Source organism: Amblyraja radiata, chromosome 2 (genome assembly GCF_010909765.2).
Source record: "Amblyraja radiata isolate CabotCenter1 chromosome 2, sAmbRad1.1.pri, whole genome shotgun sequence".
Classification (NCBI taxonomy): domain Eukaryota; kingdom Metazoa; phylum Chordata; class Chondrichthyes; order Rajiformes; family Rajidae; genus Amblyraja; species Amblyraja radiata.
The window spans coordinates 64,931,012-64,949,553 of record NC_045957.1 but is presented as its reverse complement, the minus strand read 5'-3'; the positions used below and the strand labels follow the sequence as shown (position 1 = coordinate 64,949,553).

The following is an 18,542-nucleotide window of genomic DNA, read 5'->3' as shown; positions in this document are numbered from 1 at the left end:
ACGTGCGGCGCCCCAGGATTTTGGGATTCTCAAAATCCTTGCATGATGCCCAAGTGGGACAGGTCCTTTAAAAAAAGCAACAAGACACACAACTAGATAAAAGTTAACATAAACATCTACCACAGCGGATTCTGCACGTTCCTCACTGTGATGGAAGGCAATAAGGTCCAATCTCCTTCCTCTTTATTCTCCCTTGATCGGGGAAGTCGAACCATCCGCAGTCTTGGCGATCAAAGTCCCCGCAGCCGGCGATCGAAACTCCCGCATTGGGGCGATCGAAACTACCGCGTCGGGGCAGTCGAAACTTCTGTGGATTGGCGTCCCCGATGTTGGTCTCTAATCAGAGACCTCGGGCTCCGCAATGTTAATGACCCGCAGGCTCCTGCGATGGAGCTCCCGGTCGATCTCCAGCAAAGGCCGCCAACTCCACAGAGACACAATACGGGGAAAAGGCGCATCTCCGTCAAGGTAAGAGATCAGAAAAAGTTTCCCCCAAACCCACCCACCTACATAAAACAAACTAAAGAATACTAAAAAACATACATTTAACACATACAAAACAGGCACAAAAAAGGAAAGGACAGACATACTGTTGGCGAGGCAGCCATTGATGGTACCGCCCGGTGGGCAATTAAAAATTCTGGTTATGACATTCACAGCTGCAGTTTGATGAGAAATGTAAACATTAAATTATGCATAACCTGAGAAAAATATTTGATAGTTATGTCATACTTACAGAAATATAGTTATTACTAGACTAAGTTGAACCCGTTGGGTCCCAACATCACATAGTCCCCCAACGCAATATTCCACCTCTCCACCAATTCCAATATTGGTGGCCAGTGGGGGGGGGGGCTTTCTGGAGCGCTAGTATGGGTGTTGTGGGCTGATGGGGACTGGATTCCAGAGGGCTAGTATGGACATTGTGGGCCGAATGGTTTCTTGGGCTGGTGGCCTGTTGTGCTGGCAGCTCACTCACTCACGGCTGATGGACTGGCAGTTGGCACGGCTATTGTTTGAAATTCCATTTCAAACAGGGTGCAAGGCCACCAAATTCAAGTGCAGTTTCTTACCACTTCTAGCAGGGTGCAAGGTCACCAAATTTAAGTGCAGTTTCATACCATTTCAAGCAGGGTGCAAGGCCACTAAAGACAGCGAGTCGTGACCTCTCCATCTTGCAGGGACTGAGCCACGCCCACACTTCTGGGTTTTATAGTCCCTCACCCCCCCACCAGAAGGGGCGTGGCCTTCATGGCATGATTGACAGGAGAGAGAATCTCAATATTTTTTAAACACTAATAACTTTTATTTTTCATCGATGGGAAAAATCTTTGGCACCTGATGAGCGGAGGGGGACACAGCTTTAGCATTTCTAAACCAAAGGCAACACAGCTTTACCATTTCCAAACCAAAGGCAACACAGCTTTAGCATTTCCACACCAAAGGCAACAGAGCTTTAGCATTTCCAAACCAAAGGCAACACAGCTTTAGCATTTCCAAACCAAAGACAACACAGCTTTAGCATTTCCAAACCAAAGGCAACACAGCTTTAGCATTTCCAAACCAAAGGCAACACAGCTTTAGCATTTCCAAACCAAAGGCAACACAGCTTTAGCATTTCCAAACTATATTTTCAAACCACATTAAAGGGCACTGACAGGTCAGTAAATCCACTCACAGTTTAGTAGACATGTGTTCAGTGTTATTCACAGCTCAGACTGAGAGACGTGACCCTCTTTCTCCCCCATCTTGCAGAGCCTGACTGAGGCACTCAACACTTCCGGATTTTACAGGACCTCCGGAAGGGGCATGACCTTCATAAGAGAGAATCTCAACATTTTTTAAACACCAATAACTCTTTTATTTTTCATTGATGGGAACAATCCTCTTGTCCTGCGCAGCGGAGGGGGCTCTGAGTAAGATGACCAAAAATCACAGCTGTAAGTGGCAGCATTTTTTCTAAAATCAATATACAGAACAACAGGAAGTGGTGGGGTGAGGGATTGCAACCTTCACGTGGTCCGCACTGTTTCAACGAATGCAATCAACCTGGCGTGCACAATCAAATAAGATCAAATAGAACAAGTTGTCATACAACTTTTGGCTGTGCACGCCATACGCAAGAAGAAGAAGGAAGTGGTCAAGATCAAACTTTTAGTAATATAGATGATTAGTTGTATTATATATAACATCAGTGTTCAGTTTTCTTGGAGCACCTTATGCATCCTGATTGCACAAGAAACCTTGAGTAAACCTCATGTCTTTGTGTCAAACATAAAGTGCAATAGTGTCTGGAGTACTGCAGCACATTAGACATTTACTCTACCCAAAGGACTGCTTTAGTTCATTTATGCACAACACTCTCCTGCATACAGCCATACCACATAGAAGGAGACAAATGTTGGCCTTCAATTCTTTTCAGCGTACAGAACAATCCCTGACATTTATTGTCTGGCCAAATTGCTTTTGAACTTGTGTTGGAAGGAACTGCAGATGCTGGTTTAAACCGGAGATTGATATGAAAAGCGCTTGAATTTGCTTGGCCATTTCAGAAAGAAGAATCAACGACAATAATGCAAATTTTAATAAGATTAGTAAATTTCTTTCCCCAATAAGAATGATTTAGAGTTTTACTGCAATCTATGTTTTTCCAGCCTTTACCATTGATAGTAGTTTTCATTGCATAATTATTTAATTGTTTTTGTTATCCACACACTGGGATGCGATTTGAGCTTCTGCCTGTGGATAATTAACTTAGACCTAATGGATCACCTGTCCAGTAAAATAACCAGTGTGAAACTACACTCCTTGACTCTATCTTTAAACTCTAGGATGAAATGATTGACAATTGTTTCAATTTCTTCAGAATTTTATGTTATTATTTATTTTTGTTTCCAGGTATCCTTCTTCCTATTCATTGTTTTTGTCGTCTACACAATGCTACCCTTTCGTATGCGAGATGCCGTGGTGGCCAGTGTGTTGACATCATCCTCCCATACTATTGTGCTGAGTGTCTGCCTATCAGCCACATCTGTCATAAAGGATCATTTGGTTTGGCAGGTGAGTGCTCAGTAAGATAGGTGCAGATGTTCACGTTCAATTCTATCGTGTATTGTGTTCTTTTTATCTGTATGGCTGTGTGGTAACTCAAATCTCACTGTACCAATTGGTGCATGCGATAAGAAATGTAACTTGAACTTGAGGTTAAAGCCCGGGTAACGTTATGGGATTTGCAAGGTGATTATTTTTAAACATACCAAACCAAAAATAATTTGTTAGCAGTAAATAAAATATGAGTTGTGCTCTGTGAATAATATATCTGCGTGTAAAACCCATGTGGCTCTTTGTATGCTTGAGAAATAAATCACTGTTTTTCTGGGTGAAATATTTAAAGAGTAATTTCAATATTTTCTCAGCCTGAACATATCTATTATAAATATATCAATCAAAGAGGATGTGAAGCGCGGCAGTTAATCAATCAATCAATCAATCAATCAATCAATCAATCAACCAATCAATTTATTCATCACATACACAATAAAGTGCAGTGAAATGAATTTTGCCAGCAGTGGTACAATCAAAAATGAACACACAATATACAATATATAATTTAACATGCTATAACATTGTGATGTCTTCTGTAAGACCGTTGTGACTAGCACAATGAATCCGACATCTTGTAAGAAGGATTTAATCTGCACAACCCGGAAACTTTTAGAAGGTCACCTGACCTCAGTCACGAGGCACAGGCGCATTTGCCAGCTTCAGCTTTTGGTCTCAAGGGGCACTGGCATTTATATTACATATACATCACATCTTCCCCTTCACTGTAGTTACATCACATCTCCCCCTTCAACGTTGGGGTCAAAACTAATAACTTGAACCTTTAATCAATTTAATGTGGATAAAGTACCACAAATAACACAGTGCTCTTCATACTACAAAACTATAAAATAATTGCCCAACAATTTTACATAACAAGTCGAGTTGGGGGTTTTGACAATCGCCCACTTCTCGTGCAAGTCGTATTTCCAACTCGTGCTGTGTCGTATTTCTGTTGTGTGCGAGTGTAGCTTGGCTCGCTTTGAGCCGATTCCCCCACCACAGAACCTTGTGATGAGGCCTGTGATAGTTCTCTTGAGTCTGGGAGACTAGCTGCTTCTGGGAGAGGAGCTCCTCCGCCTGGTTGACTCTCAGTCTCGTCTGGGAGAGTAGCCCCTTCTGAGAGACGGTTTCCTCCTTGTGGGAGAGTGTTCGCACTTGTCTGCTGCGTGTTGCCAGGGCATGGCTCAGCTGCTTCGTGTGCAAGTCGTATGTCCTTCCTGTTCCTGCGGAACTCTGTACCGCTCGGTGTAGAGATGACGTAGCTCCGAGGGGACAGGTTTTCTCTTGCAATACGGCCGCGTTGCCACTCAGTTGGTTTGGCATGAAACCATACCTGTTGTTGTTGTTCCAGGCACGGCAGTGGCTCGACGCTTGCCTTCTCATTGAAGTATGCTGCCTGTTTTTCTTGTCGGACGGCCAGTTGTGGTCCCATGGGAGGGACATGATGAGGCAGTAAGAGTGATAGAGGCGATGGCAATTTGCTTCTTAACAGTCTACTGCTCAGTAACTGTGAGGGGGCATAGCCGCCTGTCCCATCAAGGGGGGCGTTGCGGTATTCGAGGATGGCGTACACCGGGTCACGGCCGCTGCGTTTGGCTATCTTCATAATACTTTTCATAGTTTGCACACAGCGCTCTATCTGCCCGTTGCTCTGTGGATATATGGGACTTGAGGTGACATGGGCAAATTCCCAGTCATCCTGGAACCTACGAAACTCAGCACAGTCAAATTGTCTCGCTTTGTCTGACATCACCAAGTCAGGAATGCCATTCCGGGCAAACATGCCCTTCATCTCACGTATCACCGAATGTGACGTCATGTCTGTCAGTTGCACTATTTCTGGGTACTTGGAGTAATAGTCCACTACAAGCAAATGGTCAACTCCATCCAGATGGAAGATGTCTGCGCCGACCTTAGACCAAGGTCTGCTGGGGATGAAGTGTGATTGGAGCGGCTCGCTTGCTTGTGCTCTCCTAGTCGCCTGGCATATCGAGCAAGTTCCCACTGTGTCCTCAATCTGTGCATTAATTCCTGGCCACGCAAATAAATTGCGGGCTCGTTGTTTAAGTTTCACTACTCCCAGATGTGATTCATGTAGCGCGTTCAGCATCTGCCTCCGCATGCTTTGGGGGACTACGATTCGGTTTTCCCTCAAGACTAATCCATCAACTTCAACCAGCTCGTCATGGTATGTATGAAACGGAGTCAAGTCCGAGGGCAGATCACGCCTGTTACTAGGCCAACCCTTCCTTATATACTCGCACAACAGTGTTAGGGTTCGATCTTTTTTTGTTTCAACTTTGAACTGCATTAGGCGCGCGTCTGACATGTGTAGGATGGCTTCTACAGCATGTATCACGTTCGGCAGTGCGGTGTGCTCTTCCGCAGGCGTGTTTTCACTGGGCAGCCGGCTCAGGGCATTGGGGACAAACATTTCACGTCCTGGCTTCCACCGTATTTCCAGGTCGTATCGTAGCAGGTGCATTCGCATGCGCTGGAGTCTGGGGCTTAGTTTGTGTAGCGGCTTGGCGAGCAAGCCTACTAATGGCTTGTGGTCAGTAAGGATTACTGTGCGCTGACCGACAATGAAGTCATGAAACTTTCTGCATGCGTACAATATGGAGCACAGCACCTTCTCTATAGTTGCACAGTTGCGCCCGGCTGCGTTCACACATCGTGATGCATATGCAACAGGTCTCTCGTCTTGCATCAGGACCGCTCCAAATCCGCTGTTGGAAGCATCTGTAGCAATTGAAACGGGCGCGTTCACATCGTACAGTTTGAGTATGGGTGGCGATGTGATAAGTCATTTCAGCTTGTCTACTGCATGTCTGTGCTTCTGCTCAAAATGCCACGCTCCTCCCTTTTCTGTTAGCTGTCTAAGTGGGGCGGTGATCTCCGAAAGGTTCGGAATAAACTTGGCCGCCATGTATGTCTCCATCCCCAAGAACATTTGCTCTTCAGCCTTGTTTGTCGGGTATGGCATTTGTAGCATGCTGCTGACACGAGATGGGCTTGGCGACACGCCTGCTTGCGAGATGACGTGTCCCACATATTCAATCTCGTTTGAGCGCATTACTGACTTTCTGGGATTGAGCTTTAGGCTGGATTCTTTCACCCGTTCGAGTAGGGCTTTCACCCTTGCGTCATGTTGTGCTGCATTCACACCCCAAACGAGAATGTCGTCAACGACTATCTCCACCCCTTCTAAATCGCCAAACTCTTCCTGCATCGCCCGCTGCCAAATCTCACTTGTGGATGAGATTCCAAATGGAAGCACGAGGTATCGGTATCTCCCAAAGGGAGTATTAAATGTGGTCAAACGCGAGCTGTCATCGCTCAGTGGGAACTGCCGACGTTCGAGAACATTGCAGCCCGCATGCCAAATGCAGAATGGTTCTCGTCAATTTTCGAGAACCATTCTGCATTTGGCATGCGGGCTGCAATGTTCTCGAACGTCGGCATCGGGAAATGCTCCCTATGAATGGCCGCATTGAGGTAACGTGGGTCAAAGCATATGCGGACTTTGCCATTAGGCTTGCACAGTCATTGAATTCACCCAATCCATCGGTTCGCTCACGGGCTTTCCATGCGCTCTAATTCGGCTTTGACCTTATCCCTGATCTTATAGGGGATAGTGCGGGGCAGGTTTTGCTTAGGTTGCACGTTCTCTTGCAGCGCTATGTTGTACTCATGTATTTTTAGCCTTCCCAGCCCTTGGAAAATCTCGCGGTTTTCCTCAATGATCCTCGCAGTGTATGATGGACTCGCACTCACGCCACCAACCGCCTCCTTTCGCACAAGAAGCCCTAACTTTTCACAAGTTAGTTTCCCAAATATGGATCTCACATTCCCCCTCACCATTTGAAAGACAACCCTGTGTTCTTTCTTACCTACTTTGACGTTCCCCTTTGCCTGCCCCACAGGCTTCATTGTATGTCCAGAGAATGATCTCAGTGTCACGTTTGTGTTCTAAGGCAAAGACTAAGGCAAGACCAGTCTTTCTGAACAAGTGCTCTGGCAGGATGTCCACTTGAGCGCCAGAGTCAAGTTTGAACTCAATGTTCACATTGTTGATGCTGCACATCTGTCCCCATTCACACATCGACTCAATCACAGCGTCAGTCACGGCGTCAATCTAAAATACATCAACATCGTCGTCCACTGGCTCAGGCAGCGGTGAAGTGTTCATCTGGAACTCAACGTCGCGGACGTCACGGCTCCAGTCCCCGGCCTTTTGTCTGATTTACCGGTCATGTTGTCGGGGACGTGGGCGGCTGTTGGGCGCTCTATTTACCGGGCAGTCGGGGGATCTGGAAAGATGTCCAATCTCTCCGCAGGTATAACATCTCATGTACTGAGCAGGGCAGTAGTTGCCTTTATGCCCGCGGGTGCATGACCGGCAGACGGTATCCTTACCAGAATCACGGATTTCTGTCTGGTTGTCTGGGTCGCGAATCCCTGCCTCGGCCCTAGGGCCGACTGGCGCTGTCCCGTTTCACGTAATCAACAGTCTCTTCGGTGTCGATGGCAGTTGGGGCAATCTGCTTCATCTGTTCGGCTGCTGCTTCAGCTATCAGACACATGTCACTGCATTTGTCCAGTGTTAAATCATCGCATTGTAGTCGTTTCTCCTGGAGCAGCTGGCTGGTGATGCCGCAGACAATTCTGTCTCACAGCAACGAGTCATGGATAATGCCAAACTCGCAATCATTAGCTAAAGACTTCACTGCAGTCAGGTAGCTGGAGAAGCTGACTCCAGCGACTCCCCTCGCCGCTGATTACGTGTGTTAAAGATGTATCTTGAGACAGTTATGTTATTTTTTGGTTCACAGTATGTCTGAAACTTATTTTCTTCAGTGGTTGTATTTTGTTACATTCCTCCTGGGCAAACTCAAAGGTTCCACAAGTCTCCTGAGCGGCCGGCCCGGCTACGTGGAGAAATATTGCACAGCAAATCTTATCTGGCTTACTCGTCAGTTTTGAAGCAGTCTCGTACAGCTGGAATGCTCTTATACAGTCCTTACTGGCCAAGTTCCCTTGCAGGGAAAATGGACCCGGTGGCTTGAGTCCAGACATTCTTTTCTTTAGTTTTTCCCTCTGACACCATGTGATGTCTTCTGTAAGACAGTTGTGACTAGCACAATGAATACACGTCCGACATCTTGTAAGAAGGATTTAATCTGCACAACCCGGAAACTTCTAGAAGGTCACCTGACCTCAGTCACGAGGCACAGGCACATTTGCCAGCTTCAGCTTTTGACCTCAAGGGGCACTGGCATTTATATTACATACTGTATATATCACAAACATGTTTCAATGATATTTCACTCACTAGGATTCATCTGATCTATTGCATGAGGTTTATTTAAATTTATAATGGTGTGTAAATCAACTGTAACTGAAGACTTACTGACCTGGACTTAATTACCTTTTCTGGTAACTCACAAGGGGACTGTCAAAATGATGCTAAATATAAAGTCAAAATAGATGTTTTGCCATTTTCAGCATTTTCCAAAACTAAATGAGCTTTTTAAGTGCATTGTAGAAGTTTATCTTGGTCAACATGAATGAGTTGGGCTGAAGGGTCTGCTCCTGTGCTGTATGACTCTTAGTTGTCATTGTAATAGATAATATTCGAATGTGTAGGAAAAAAATCAAATAGTATTGTTATTTTCTGTAATTCTCAGACACCTGAGCCTCTGGCGGAAAGCTTTTCTGGTGATGCAGTTAAATTAATAATGTAAAGTGCTTGGAGGCAACCATTATTAATATCTTTGTTGATTTGATCTGTAAATTTGATAAAATGAGAACACTGTTACCAATCCCTGGAAGTACCAGATGGTCAATTGACATTGATTTAGCTGGTTAACGTATATTTGATTAATGCCTTTGTCACTGTCTGTGACATTCTGGAGTCATAGCTGCTGAATAGACTTACTATTTTAACAGTCACCAATAGGTTGCTGTACTGATTTATATTTTGCTGCACTGGAGTTTTATTTTCATGCTAGTCAACGTTTATAGTACAGGGCATTTTGAATGCTTATTGATTCTTATAGACATGTGAATGATAGTTTAACATTAGAATTTTTTAATGCTCCTTCCAGTACATTACCTGTGTATCTTATCACCTTGCATGGACAGAGAGCAGCAAATTCATGCTCGGTGCAAAGCTGTATCCTTTCCTGCAATATTCTATTTTATTCTGCTAAAAATGAGATTAGCTATTTATAATGAGCAGAAAAGTGGTGATGATGATGAGTATGTTTGTTTTGCACTATTAAATATGGGCATCATTAATATGGGGCTCATCAGCCTGGGAAGGCAGTTCATCCAGGAGAGGAAAAATTCTGATTTAAAACCTCCACTGCCTTGTGGCCATATCCAGTCATGGAAAAGGCTCCAGGAGTAAACCTCAAGAAAATCCGGAGTCGGAGCCACTAAGGCAGTTCGTCGTTGTCTACAATCTCGCTCCTGCGACGGCGCTGGTGCCAAACTGTAATGGCCCTGCTGTTCCTTTGGATCGATCAGCGACGTGGAGAGGGGGGATGTGCTGCCTGGGCAACAGCCTGTCCTCCATATGACATTGCCCAAGCTTGCATCCAACCATCCAACCCATGGTCAGTCATGACCGAGAGGGGCCTACATTAATATAGGGTTGGCTGGACTGTTGTAAGTTGATTTTATCAGAAGATAAAAAAGACACCCATAATTAATTATGTTTGTTACCAAAACTCTCAAACCTTGAACCTTGCAGCATCTATTGTTTTTGCACTTCAGAATGTGTGCTGGAATCATAATACACAAGTAACCCATGTCAATGTGGTGGAATGAAACAGAGAGGTTCTCCATACCCACAACCTTGTGTGCATTTTAATGTTCTATTGACAGGATGTGACTATTCAACATAACTTCAGTGAAATTACGTTCAGGTTAAAATGTAATGCTGGAAGATGTTTAATGCCTAGGGCAGCACAGGAGCACAACTGGCAGAGCCACTGCCTCATAGCACCAGTTTCGATCCTGACCTCGGATGCTGTCTGCGCAGAGATTGCATATTTGCCCTGTGAACATGTGGGTTTCTTTCGGGTGCTCAGGTTTCCTCCCACATCCCAAAGACATGTGGGTTTGTTGGTTATTTGGTCTCTGTAAATTCCCCCTAGGGTGTTAGAAAAGTAGGATAACATAGAACCAGTGTGGACGGGTAAATGGTCGTCGTGGACTTTGTGGGCTGAAGGCTTAGTACCATGCTGTATCTCTAAACTAAACTAAACTTCACATGTGGTCAAAGTTAGTGAACATTACACTGCATCTTTTGGTTACTCATCTATACTCTGTTTTGTGCTATTCACTCCCATCGCTTCATGAAATAATTTCTACCGATCAAGACTTGAAATCAGCATTTGCATTCCCAGCACCCACTCCCACAACTTTCAGTGCCCTGCACTCACCATCACACTTCCCTCTCTTGGAGATTACACAATTCCATATATCTCTAACAGACCAGTAATATCAGAACAATGCTTATCAATTTACCATCTGCTGAGCATTAGTGGGCTTGATGACACAATGTCTAGCAGTGGTATAGGCCGCTACAATAGTAGCAGGGAGGTTGTTGGTTATAAAGGTATGTTCACATCCAAAATATAAGTGTGTGCTGGCAAATAATAAATCTCAGGTACACAAAAATGCTGGAGAAACTCAGCGGGTGCAGCAGCATCTATGGAGCGAAGGAGATAGACAACGTTTCGGGCTGAAACCCTTCCTCAGACGTTTCCTCAGAAATAATAAATCTCATTAAGTTTGGAGTGTGGGAGTAGTGATCTTCATTTCAACGCATGCATGAACCTGTATTTCAACTTACATTGAAAACCAAGCAAAACCAACCCAATCTGTGTGCAGTATTGAAAAGATACTTGTACAGATACATTAATAGAAAAGGTTTTGAGAGTTATGGGCCAAACATGGGCAAAAGGGCCTCGCGTAGATTGGGCATCTTCATAGGCATGGATGAGTTGGGCCCGTTTCCATGCTGTATGACTCTCTTTATTCCTAATATTTGAAGCTCTCAACCATCTCCACTTCAGGACTATTGATGCTGATTTGGCATGTACTCCACCTTGCCTCCTGAAATTAATATTATCCTTTATCTTGCTAACTTTTATGACAATGTTATTTTCTTGGCATCATGTTACTAAACTGTTTATCTCCTTCCTGTACTCCATTTCTTCACTGGTCAGGTTCTGGGCCACCACAGCGATGGCATCTGCAAACTTGTAAATTGAGTTAGAATTGAGCCACACAGTCTGGACTGTACAGGAAGTATAGTAAGGGGCTGGAAACATATTCCAAGTGGACATTGGTATAGAGAATGATTGTGGAGCACGTTTTGTCACATATCCTTACTGATTGTGATTAATGGTCCAAACCTAAAGTCAAGGATCCAGTGACAGAGTACTGATTCCTGGCCCAGGAATTTAGAGATGAGTTTGGTTGGATTTATGGTGTTGAAGGCAGTGCTTCAATAAGTAAGATTATGATGTAGGTATCCTTTTCATCTTGATGTTTCAGAAATAAGTGTAGGACCAGAGAGTTAGCATCTGCCATTGACCGGCAAACTGCAGTAGATCAAAGCTGTTTAAGAAGGAACTGCAGATGCTGGAAAATCGAAGTAGACAAAAGTGCTGGAGAAACTCAGTGGGTGCAGCAGCATCTATGGAGCTCCATAGATGCTGCTGCACCCGCTGAGTTTCTCCAGCACTTTTGTCTACCGTAGATCAAAGCTGTCTGGGAGGCTGTAATTAATGTGCACCAAAACCAGCCAGTTGAAGCACTCCATGATAGCGGATGTCAGGGCCCTGCACAGTGGTAATTAAGGCCCACTACTTTATTTTTCTTTGGCAACGGGATGATAGTGGTCTTCTTAAAACAAGTGGGGACCACATATTGAAGTAGTATAAGTATGCAGTTGTGCTGCAGGTGTGAATTCATATTTGCTGCCTCAAAATGCAGCCAGTGGCACCAGAATGTCTGCAATCTTTGCAACGTCATATGCTTACACTGTTGTACTCTGACGGAAAAATAAGATGAATTCTTCTTGTCTCCTAGCTCCTTAATATATTAATATTGTGAAAACTATGAAATGTGTGCAGATCATCCATACTCCAGCCCAGATAGTAACACTTTGTGGCCAATGCCTTTGACAGCTACAGGGAAAGACCTTGGAGGATTCACTCAAAGAATAACATCACAAAGAAGATGAAAGCCGTTCCAAGATAATTGTTTCCTTTCTAATTGATCCAACAGCAACTTCCAAGCACACTATATTCAGTTGTTTCCAAGACACTAGTCACTGCAGATTAGTGAAAAGTAAGCTACCCTGCTGTTTGCTCTCTTTAATTAATGAACATTCTTCTGCTCAGAATTCTACTTTCCCATCTATATCCCTTGTACTTTGTCTTTGTTGCATGCATAATCTTTTCATTCTAACTACTTTTTAGCAGTTTTCTGCCTATTTTGGTCATACCATTTCATCTGATTTATTTCTCATATCTTAAATTCCACTATTTCACATATCATTAATTTTGTCCTCATTTTTTCTGCATCTCTTTCAAGGACTTGTGTTCTACCACACATCCCTGTTCATCTTTCTTTGTTCTTTTAATTTTTCTCCATAATAACCTACATGAAAAAAGGTCCAGATTCCCTATCTGTATTTTATTTTACAGAACATTGCATTTCATAAGAAATTATATGAGCTTAAGTAAAAGTAGAACTGCAAAATAGACTATGAGAAAGACAAACCAAAAGAGGCATAATTTTCTAGGGAGCCAATTGGTACAGTACTTGAGCATAAATAAATGGTGAAAGTACAGAGAAAAAACATTCACATAATATTTAACTATTTGTTTGACAAAGCTGTAGCAATAAGAACTGTGTATATGGTTAATATTATAGTTCAGATGGGAAATAAAACATCCAAGGAACTAAAGACCAATCAACTTAACATCAGTAGCAGAACACCAAAGACTTCATTGACCAATCTCACTAATTTCTTTGAAGAGGTAACAATGAAGACAAAGAGAAGCATGACAGATGTAATGGACAAGAATTATGATAAACAATCTACACCCAACCAAGAGCCAGCTAGGATTTTATTTTGTAAATCACCTTAGAGTCTCTGGCAGGTTTTGAATAAAAATGGGTGGTCCAAATGGCCACCTTCACTAACATGTAAATGTACGAGTATGGCATGTGAAAAGGAATAGAGGGATGGCAGAGTAGACTCGATATGCCTAATGGTCTAATTCTGCTCCAATGTCTTATGATTTTATGATTATGTGGAGAATTGTGCTTCAATTTCTCAAAGCTCAAAATACACACATGGTGCTCACAATTGCATTTAGATATCAGGTATTTTGCTAACATTCTGCAACATAATGCATAGCAAATTATGTAATCTAATTTCCAAGCCAGTTGAAGTTTATATATTTCATTGTGGATGGAATAAACTCAGAACATGAAAAGCAAAATGCAGTTAGATGACTTTAAGGTCAATAGGGTTAATAGAGATTTATAGGGTAACCAGTTTTGTTTATGATTAATTAATGATTTATACCATAGAATTAAAAAATCCCAGTTTCTACATTTGAGATGGCTTTAGAGAGGGAAGGCAATATTGCAGAAAACTGGGGAAAAATATGTACTAAAGTTAATTAACTTCCAGAATAGACATTAAATTGACAAACAAAACTCCACAGACCCTGGTAGCTTATTATGAAAAATTACAATTTGCTTGGTAAAAGAATGAGTCACGTTACTGGGAAAGAAAGAATGTAAAACAGCAGACTAATGAAAGATCTGAGATTTATGATTGGTGTTGACAATGTAACTCTGGCCAATCACAGATTTCCTTGATTTTTTTCCTATGACAGTGAAGGAGATCATTTGGATCATTGAGAGCATCCCTTCTCTCACAGTTCCATTTCCTTACTTATTTCCCACAAACTTCACTCTCTCCCATGTCTATCAACACCTGATTTACCTGCCAACAACCACCTAGGGGCAATTTACATCAGTCAGTTTTCCAATCAGGTAGCACATTTTTTGGGATGTGGGAGGATACTAGAACATCTGGCAAAAATGCACCTGGTCTCAGGGTGAACGTACAAACTCCAAAGCCAATACTGGCGATCAGGATCAAAACTCAGGTTGCTGGCAGTGCTATCTGCTGCACCATGTGCTTTACATTTTTTTTCTGAATTCTCTGAGGTTCTATAAAACAAGTGACTGGAAAAAAATGTAATTGTCAAATATGTAGCTCAAATTCAAAAAGAAGCACCATTGAAAATTTTAGAATGACGGTGACCGTAATTGAAATAAGTAGCTTGCTAATATTCTACCCCCATCCATCCATTCACCTAGAATCACCTGAATTCTAAAGATGTCTTCTCTGGGAAACCTTTGCCTGTTGAACTTTCTGTATGTATGCAGCAACAGGTAATAATAGGCCAAAGCTCGTCAGCTGTGGACAATATTTTCAGAGAACCTTTGATGTTCAGTAAGTCATGCACTCAGAGCAGAACTCTTATATGTTCAGATGTTATTTTGCGGGAACATCTGTCACTACCCTCCAGACTGAGCCCTGTCTTCTTCTTCTTATCGAGTCCACACACAAGATTAGAAGTTGTTCAGCCAGAGCTGAACACACTTCTCGGCATCTGCACAATGGCGTCTGTCTTGCGCTTCTTGTGCTTCTTGTGCGTGGTGGTGGAAAGATTGGTTGAAACAGGGCCGCGACGTGAACGCTCTTTCCTTAGCCCCTCTGAGCCCTGTGAAATCCAATGATACAGACCAGTCCTGCTGGGATTCCTTACTATTCATTTGAATGGGAATTCTTGCCCAATTTATAATTATGTTATTGTAGTGTTCGTATTGACTGGTCAGTGTTTCAAAATATTTTCTAAAATATTTCTATGTGTTATTTTAAATTATTTATATTACCTTGTCAAGTTTGGGAAAAGCCTCACAAGATTTGGCAGAAGGGAGAACTTCAGCCCAAGTCTTTGCCTGTGATCAGAATGTTCAAAGCAGTGCTTCGGTATATGCCACCTGAACCTTGCTCACCTCCCTCTGCTTTACTTCCTGATTCTAAGCTTACTTGGCTTAGTTCTCTGCATTGGTTCTAGGTGTCAGTGGCTGCAGGTGATGGGCAAGGTTGAATACAATCCACAATGGGACATAAAATGCTGGAGTAACTCAGCAGGTCAGGCAGCCTTACTGGAGAACCCGGATAAGTGTCATTTCGGATTCAATCCAGATATTTTCATTAAGACTTCATTTCATTGCTTCTTCCAGATATTAATGTCAAAAAGTAAAAGCCTGCAAGATCTGTAATACCATATCTCACCTCTGGAAAATAAACACACTGCATCAACACCAAGTATTTTTCATTTGGCAAAAGACAGATGGCTCTTTATTGCATGGAGTGCTGGCTGTGAAATATAACTGCTCAATTGTTGTATTACTGCATTAAATAGAAAGTACTTAAGATGTTCTGTTTCATACGTTTTTGGGAAATGTCAAGGTACAAGAAGGTTAAGGGGGGACTTGATAGAGGTTTTTAAAATGATGAGAGGGATAGACAGAGTTGACGTGGAAAAGCTTTTCCCACTGAGAGTAGGGAAGATTCAAACAAGGGGACATGACTTGAGAATTAAGGGACTGAAGTTTAGGGGTAACATGACGGGAACTTCTTTACTCAGAGAGTGGTAGCTGTGTGGAATGAGCTTCCAGTCGAAGTGGTAGAGGCAGGTTCGTTTTTATCATTTAAAAATAAATTGGATAGTTATATGGATGGGAAAGGAATGGAGGGTTATGGTCTGAGCGCAGGTATACGGGACTAGGGGAGATTATGTGTTCGGCACGGACTAGAAGGGTCGAGATGGCCTGTTTCCGTGCTGTAATTGTTATATGGTTATATATGGTTATATGGTACAATGACGTTGGCTAACAACATTATGATGCGGAATCTATAGATAGCAGTAAAAAAAACATTGATGTACTACAACAGATGTTTCTAATGGTGTTGCTCATTTAAAGTCTAATTTTGAAATGGACCAGTGGGAGATTTAAATTTAGTTCAACATTATACAATCTGATAACTTGCCAGATTTAGAAACCATCCTCCTTTCTGAGCAGATTCCTCAACTAAAGATTAAGGCTTATTCAGACTGATTCTTCCCACAGCCACTTCACAGCCTCTGTAGAGTTCTCTCTTACCCTTATATTTCAACTTTCAAGTGCACAACCCTAAAACATGATGACCTAAGAGCCTGTTCATGGAGTGCCCAGTGAACAAACTGCATTAAAAGTTAAGGACTTTATGTGACTTCCATGAGAGCTACAATTTTAATTCCATGTTTTCTGTTCCCTCGATGCTCAAAGGATCTCAAACTTATGTAATGGTGTCTGTTGGTGTGCTATGTTTCTGGGACCGCACATCAGACCTGACCCCTATCATCTTTACTTGTATTGTGTGCAGTTCCAGTCACCACTCTACATGAAAGATGTGAATAAACTACAGTGCATGCAGAAAAGATTCACAAGAATATTGCCTGGGTTAGAGGGATTGAGTTATCAGAGGAGATTGGATAGGCTTGGTCTGTTTTCCCTGGAGCGAAAGAGGCTGAGAGATGACATAATAGAGGTATAAAAATTCTGAGAAGCATAGATAGCGTAGATAGCCAGAGCCAGTGTCCCATAGCAGAGGGTCAAAAAGAGTGGACACTGTTAAGGTGTTAAGGTGAGAGGGTAGAGCTTTAAAGGGGATATGAGGGGTACTTTTTTCACACGAAGAGTATTTGGTATCTGGAATGAGCTACCAAAGGAATTGATGGAGGTAGGAACAATCGCAAAGTTTAAGAAGCTTCTGAACAGGTATTGAATGAGCAAATCATAGAAGGTTGTGCAGTTAACAGGCAAGAGGGATTGGTAAAGCTAGGCATGATGATCAATAGGGATGAGGTGGGTCAAAGTGCCTAATTCCATTCTGTACAATATATGATCTCATGACCTTCTCAGTCAAAGCAGCCCGTTTGATTTACACTATCTTAACATTCTTCTTAACACATATTTCTTCAACCATTGGCACCTAGTGGCTGCCTTGCATACCATCCACAAAATGCCCTAATTTACCCTCATGGGCTACAACAACAGCACCTCCCAAACCTCCAGCCACTGCTACCGAGATGGATAAAGGTAGCAGGCAGGTAGAAGGTAACTAACACCACCAGTTGCAGAGTCTCAGCAAGTCATGTACCAAATATATCATTGATCCTTCTTCATTGCTGGATTTAAATCCAGCAACTCCTTGCCCCATAGCACTAGGATGCACCTTCACCAGAATAACTGCAGTGTTTTAAGATGGCAGCTCACCATCATCTTCTCCAAGGTAATTACAGATGATTAATAAATGCTGACTTTGGTGGTGATGGCCAGGTCCCAAAATGAATATCTGAGGATTGAACGTTGCAGCACTCCATCCAAGCCTTGGGGCTTTTCTCCTTGTCTTTTCCTCAATTTCTGTCTCATCCAATTCCCACACCTAGGCTTCCTCTGAGTTGAGGACTACTTTGTGGAATTCAATGCAAATGATTGATCGGTCTAAAAAAAAGTCTCATGAGCCGGCAACAGAGTCAGAGGTACTGAAATTGGATGCATGTAACGATGTGCTGCAAGGGTAATGTTTGTCAAGGGCAGATTAAAAGCAGTGTGGATAAATCACAAAGACATGTAAATAGATTGAAGAAATGGGCAAACCTGTGACAAATGTTTCCACATGCAGATTGGACCCAAATTGAAGTCTACTAGAGTCACCAATAAGGAATTTGGACAAAATAAAAACAAAAAATGCTCGTCCCTCATCTGGCCATATAATATTTATAGAAGGAAAAAAAAAATAGACTTGAAGATCTTTCATTAGAACTGACAAGATGTTCAGAACTCATAAAAGCAAAAGTAGGTAATTTGTCCTATTGGATCTACTCCACCATTCAATCATGGCTATTCTATCTTTCCCTCTCAACCCCTTTTTCCTGCCTTCTTCCCATAACCCTTGATACCCTTACGAATCAAATGTCTGTCAATCTCCACCTTAAAAATACCCAAATACTTGGCCTCCAACCAGAAGTCTTCAACCTGAAATGTTAACCCCCTCTCATTCCATTCTTCCTGTCTGATATGCTGAGTATTTCCAGCATATTTGTTTTAATTTCCAAATTTCAGAATTCCTGCATCTGAAAGTCTTTTTAAGAATTGCTATTTGCTGATGAAAATTCAAAATAAATGTTATTGCAAAGAATAATGGAAGAATGGGGACAATATGCATAGTTGAATTTAAGACGTTAGATGAAAACTGGTAGGTGGGTGGGTAG

At 42.5% G+C, this 18,542-nt stretch overlaps 1 protein-coding gene across 1 annotated transcript in view; it reads left to right on the top strand.

The window, feature by feature from the left end:
- Positions 1 to 18,542, top strand: part of adcy2 (adenylate cyclase 2) — a 463,739-nt gene that overhangs the window by 224,220 nt on the left and 220,977 nt on the right. Inside the window, exon 4 of the mRNA XM_033048027.1 lies at positions 2,899 to 3,060. Coding sequence (XP_032903918.1) covers positions 2,899 to 3,060 — 162 coding nt within the window. The remainder of the gene's footprint in view (positions 1 to 2,898; positions 3,061 to 18,542) is intronic.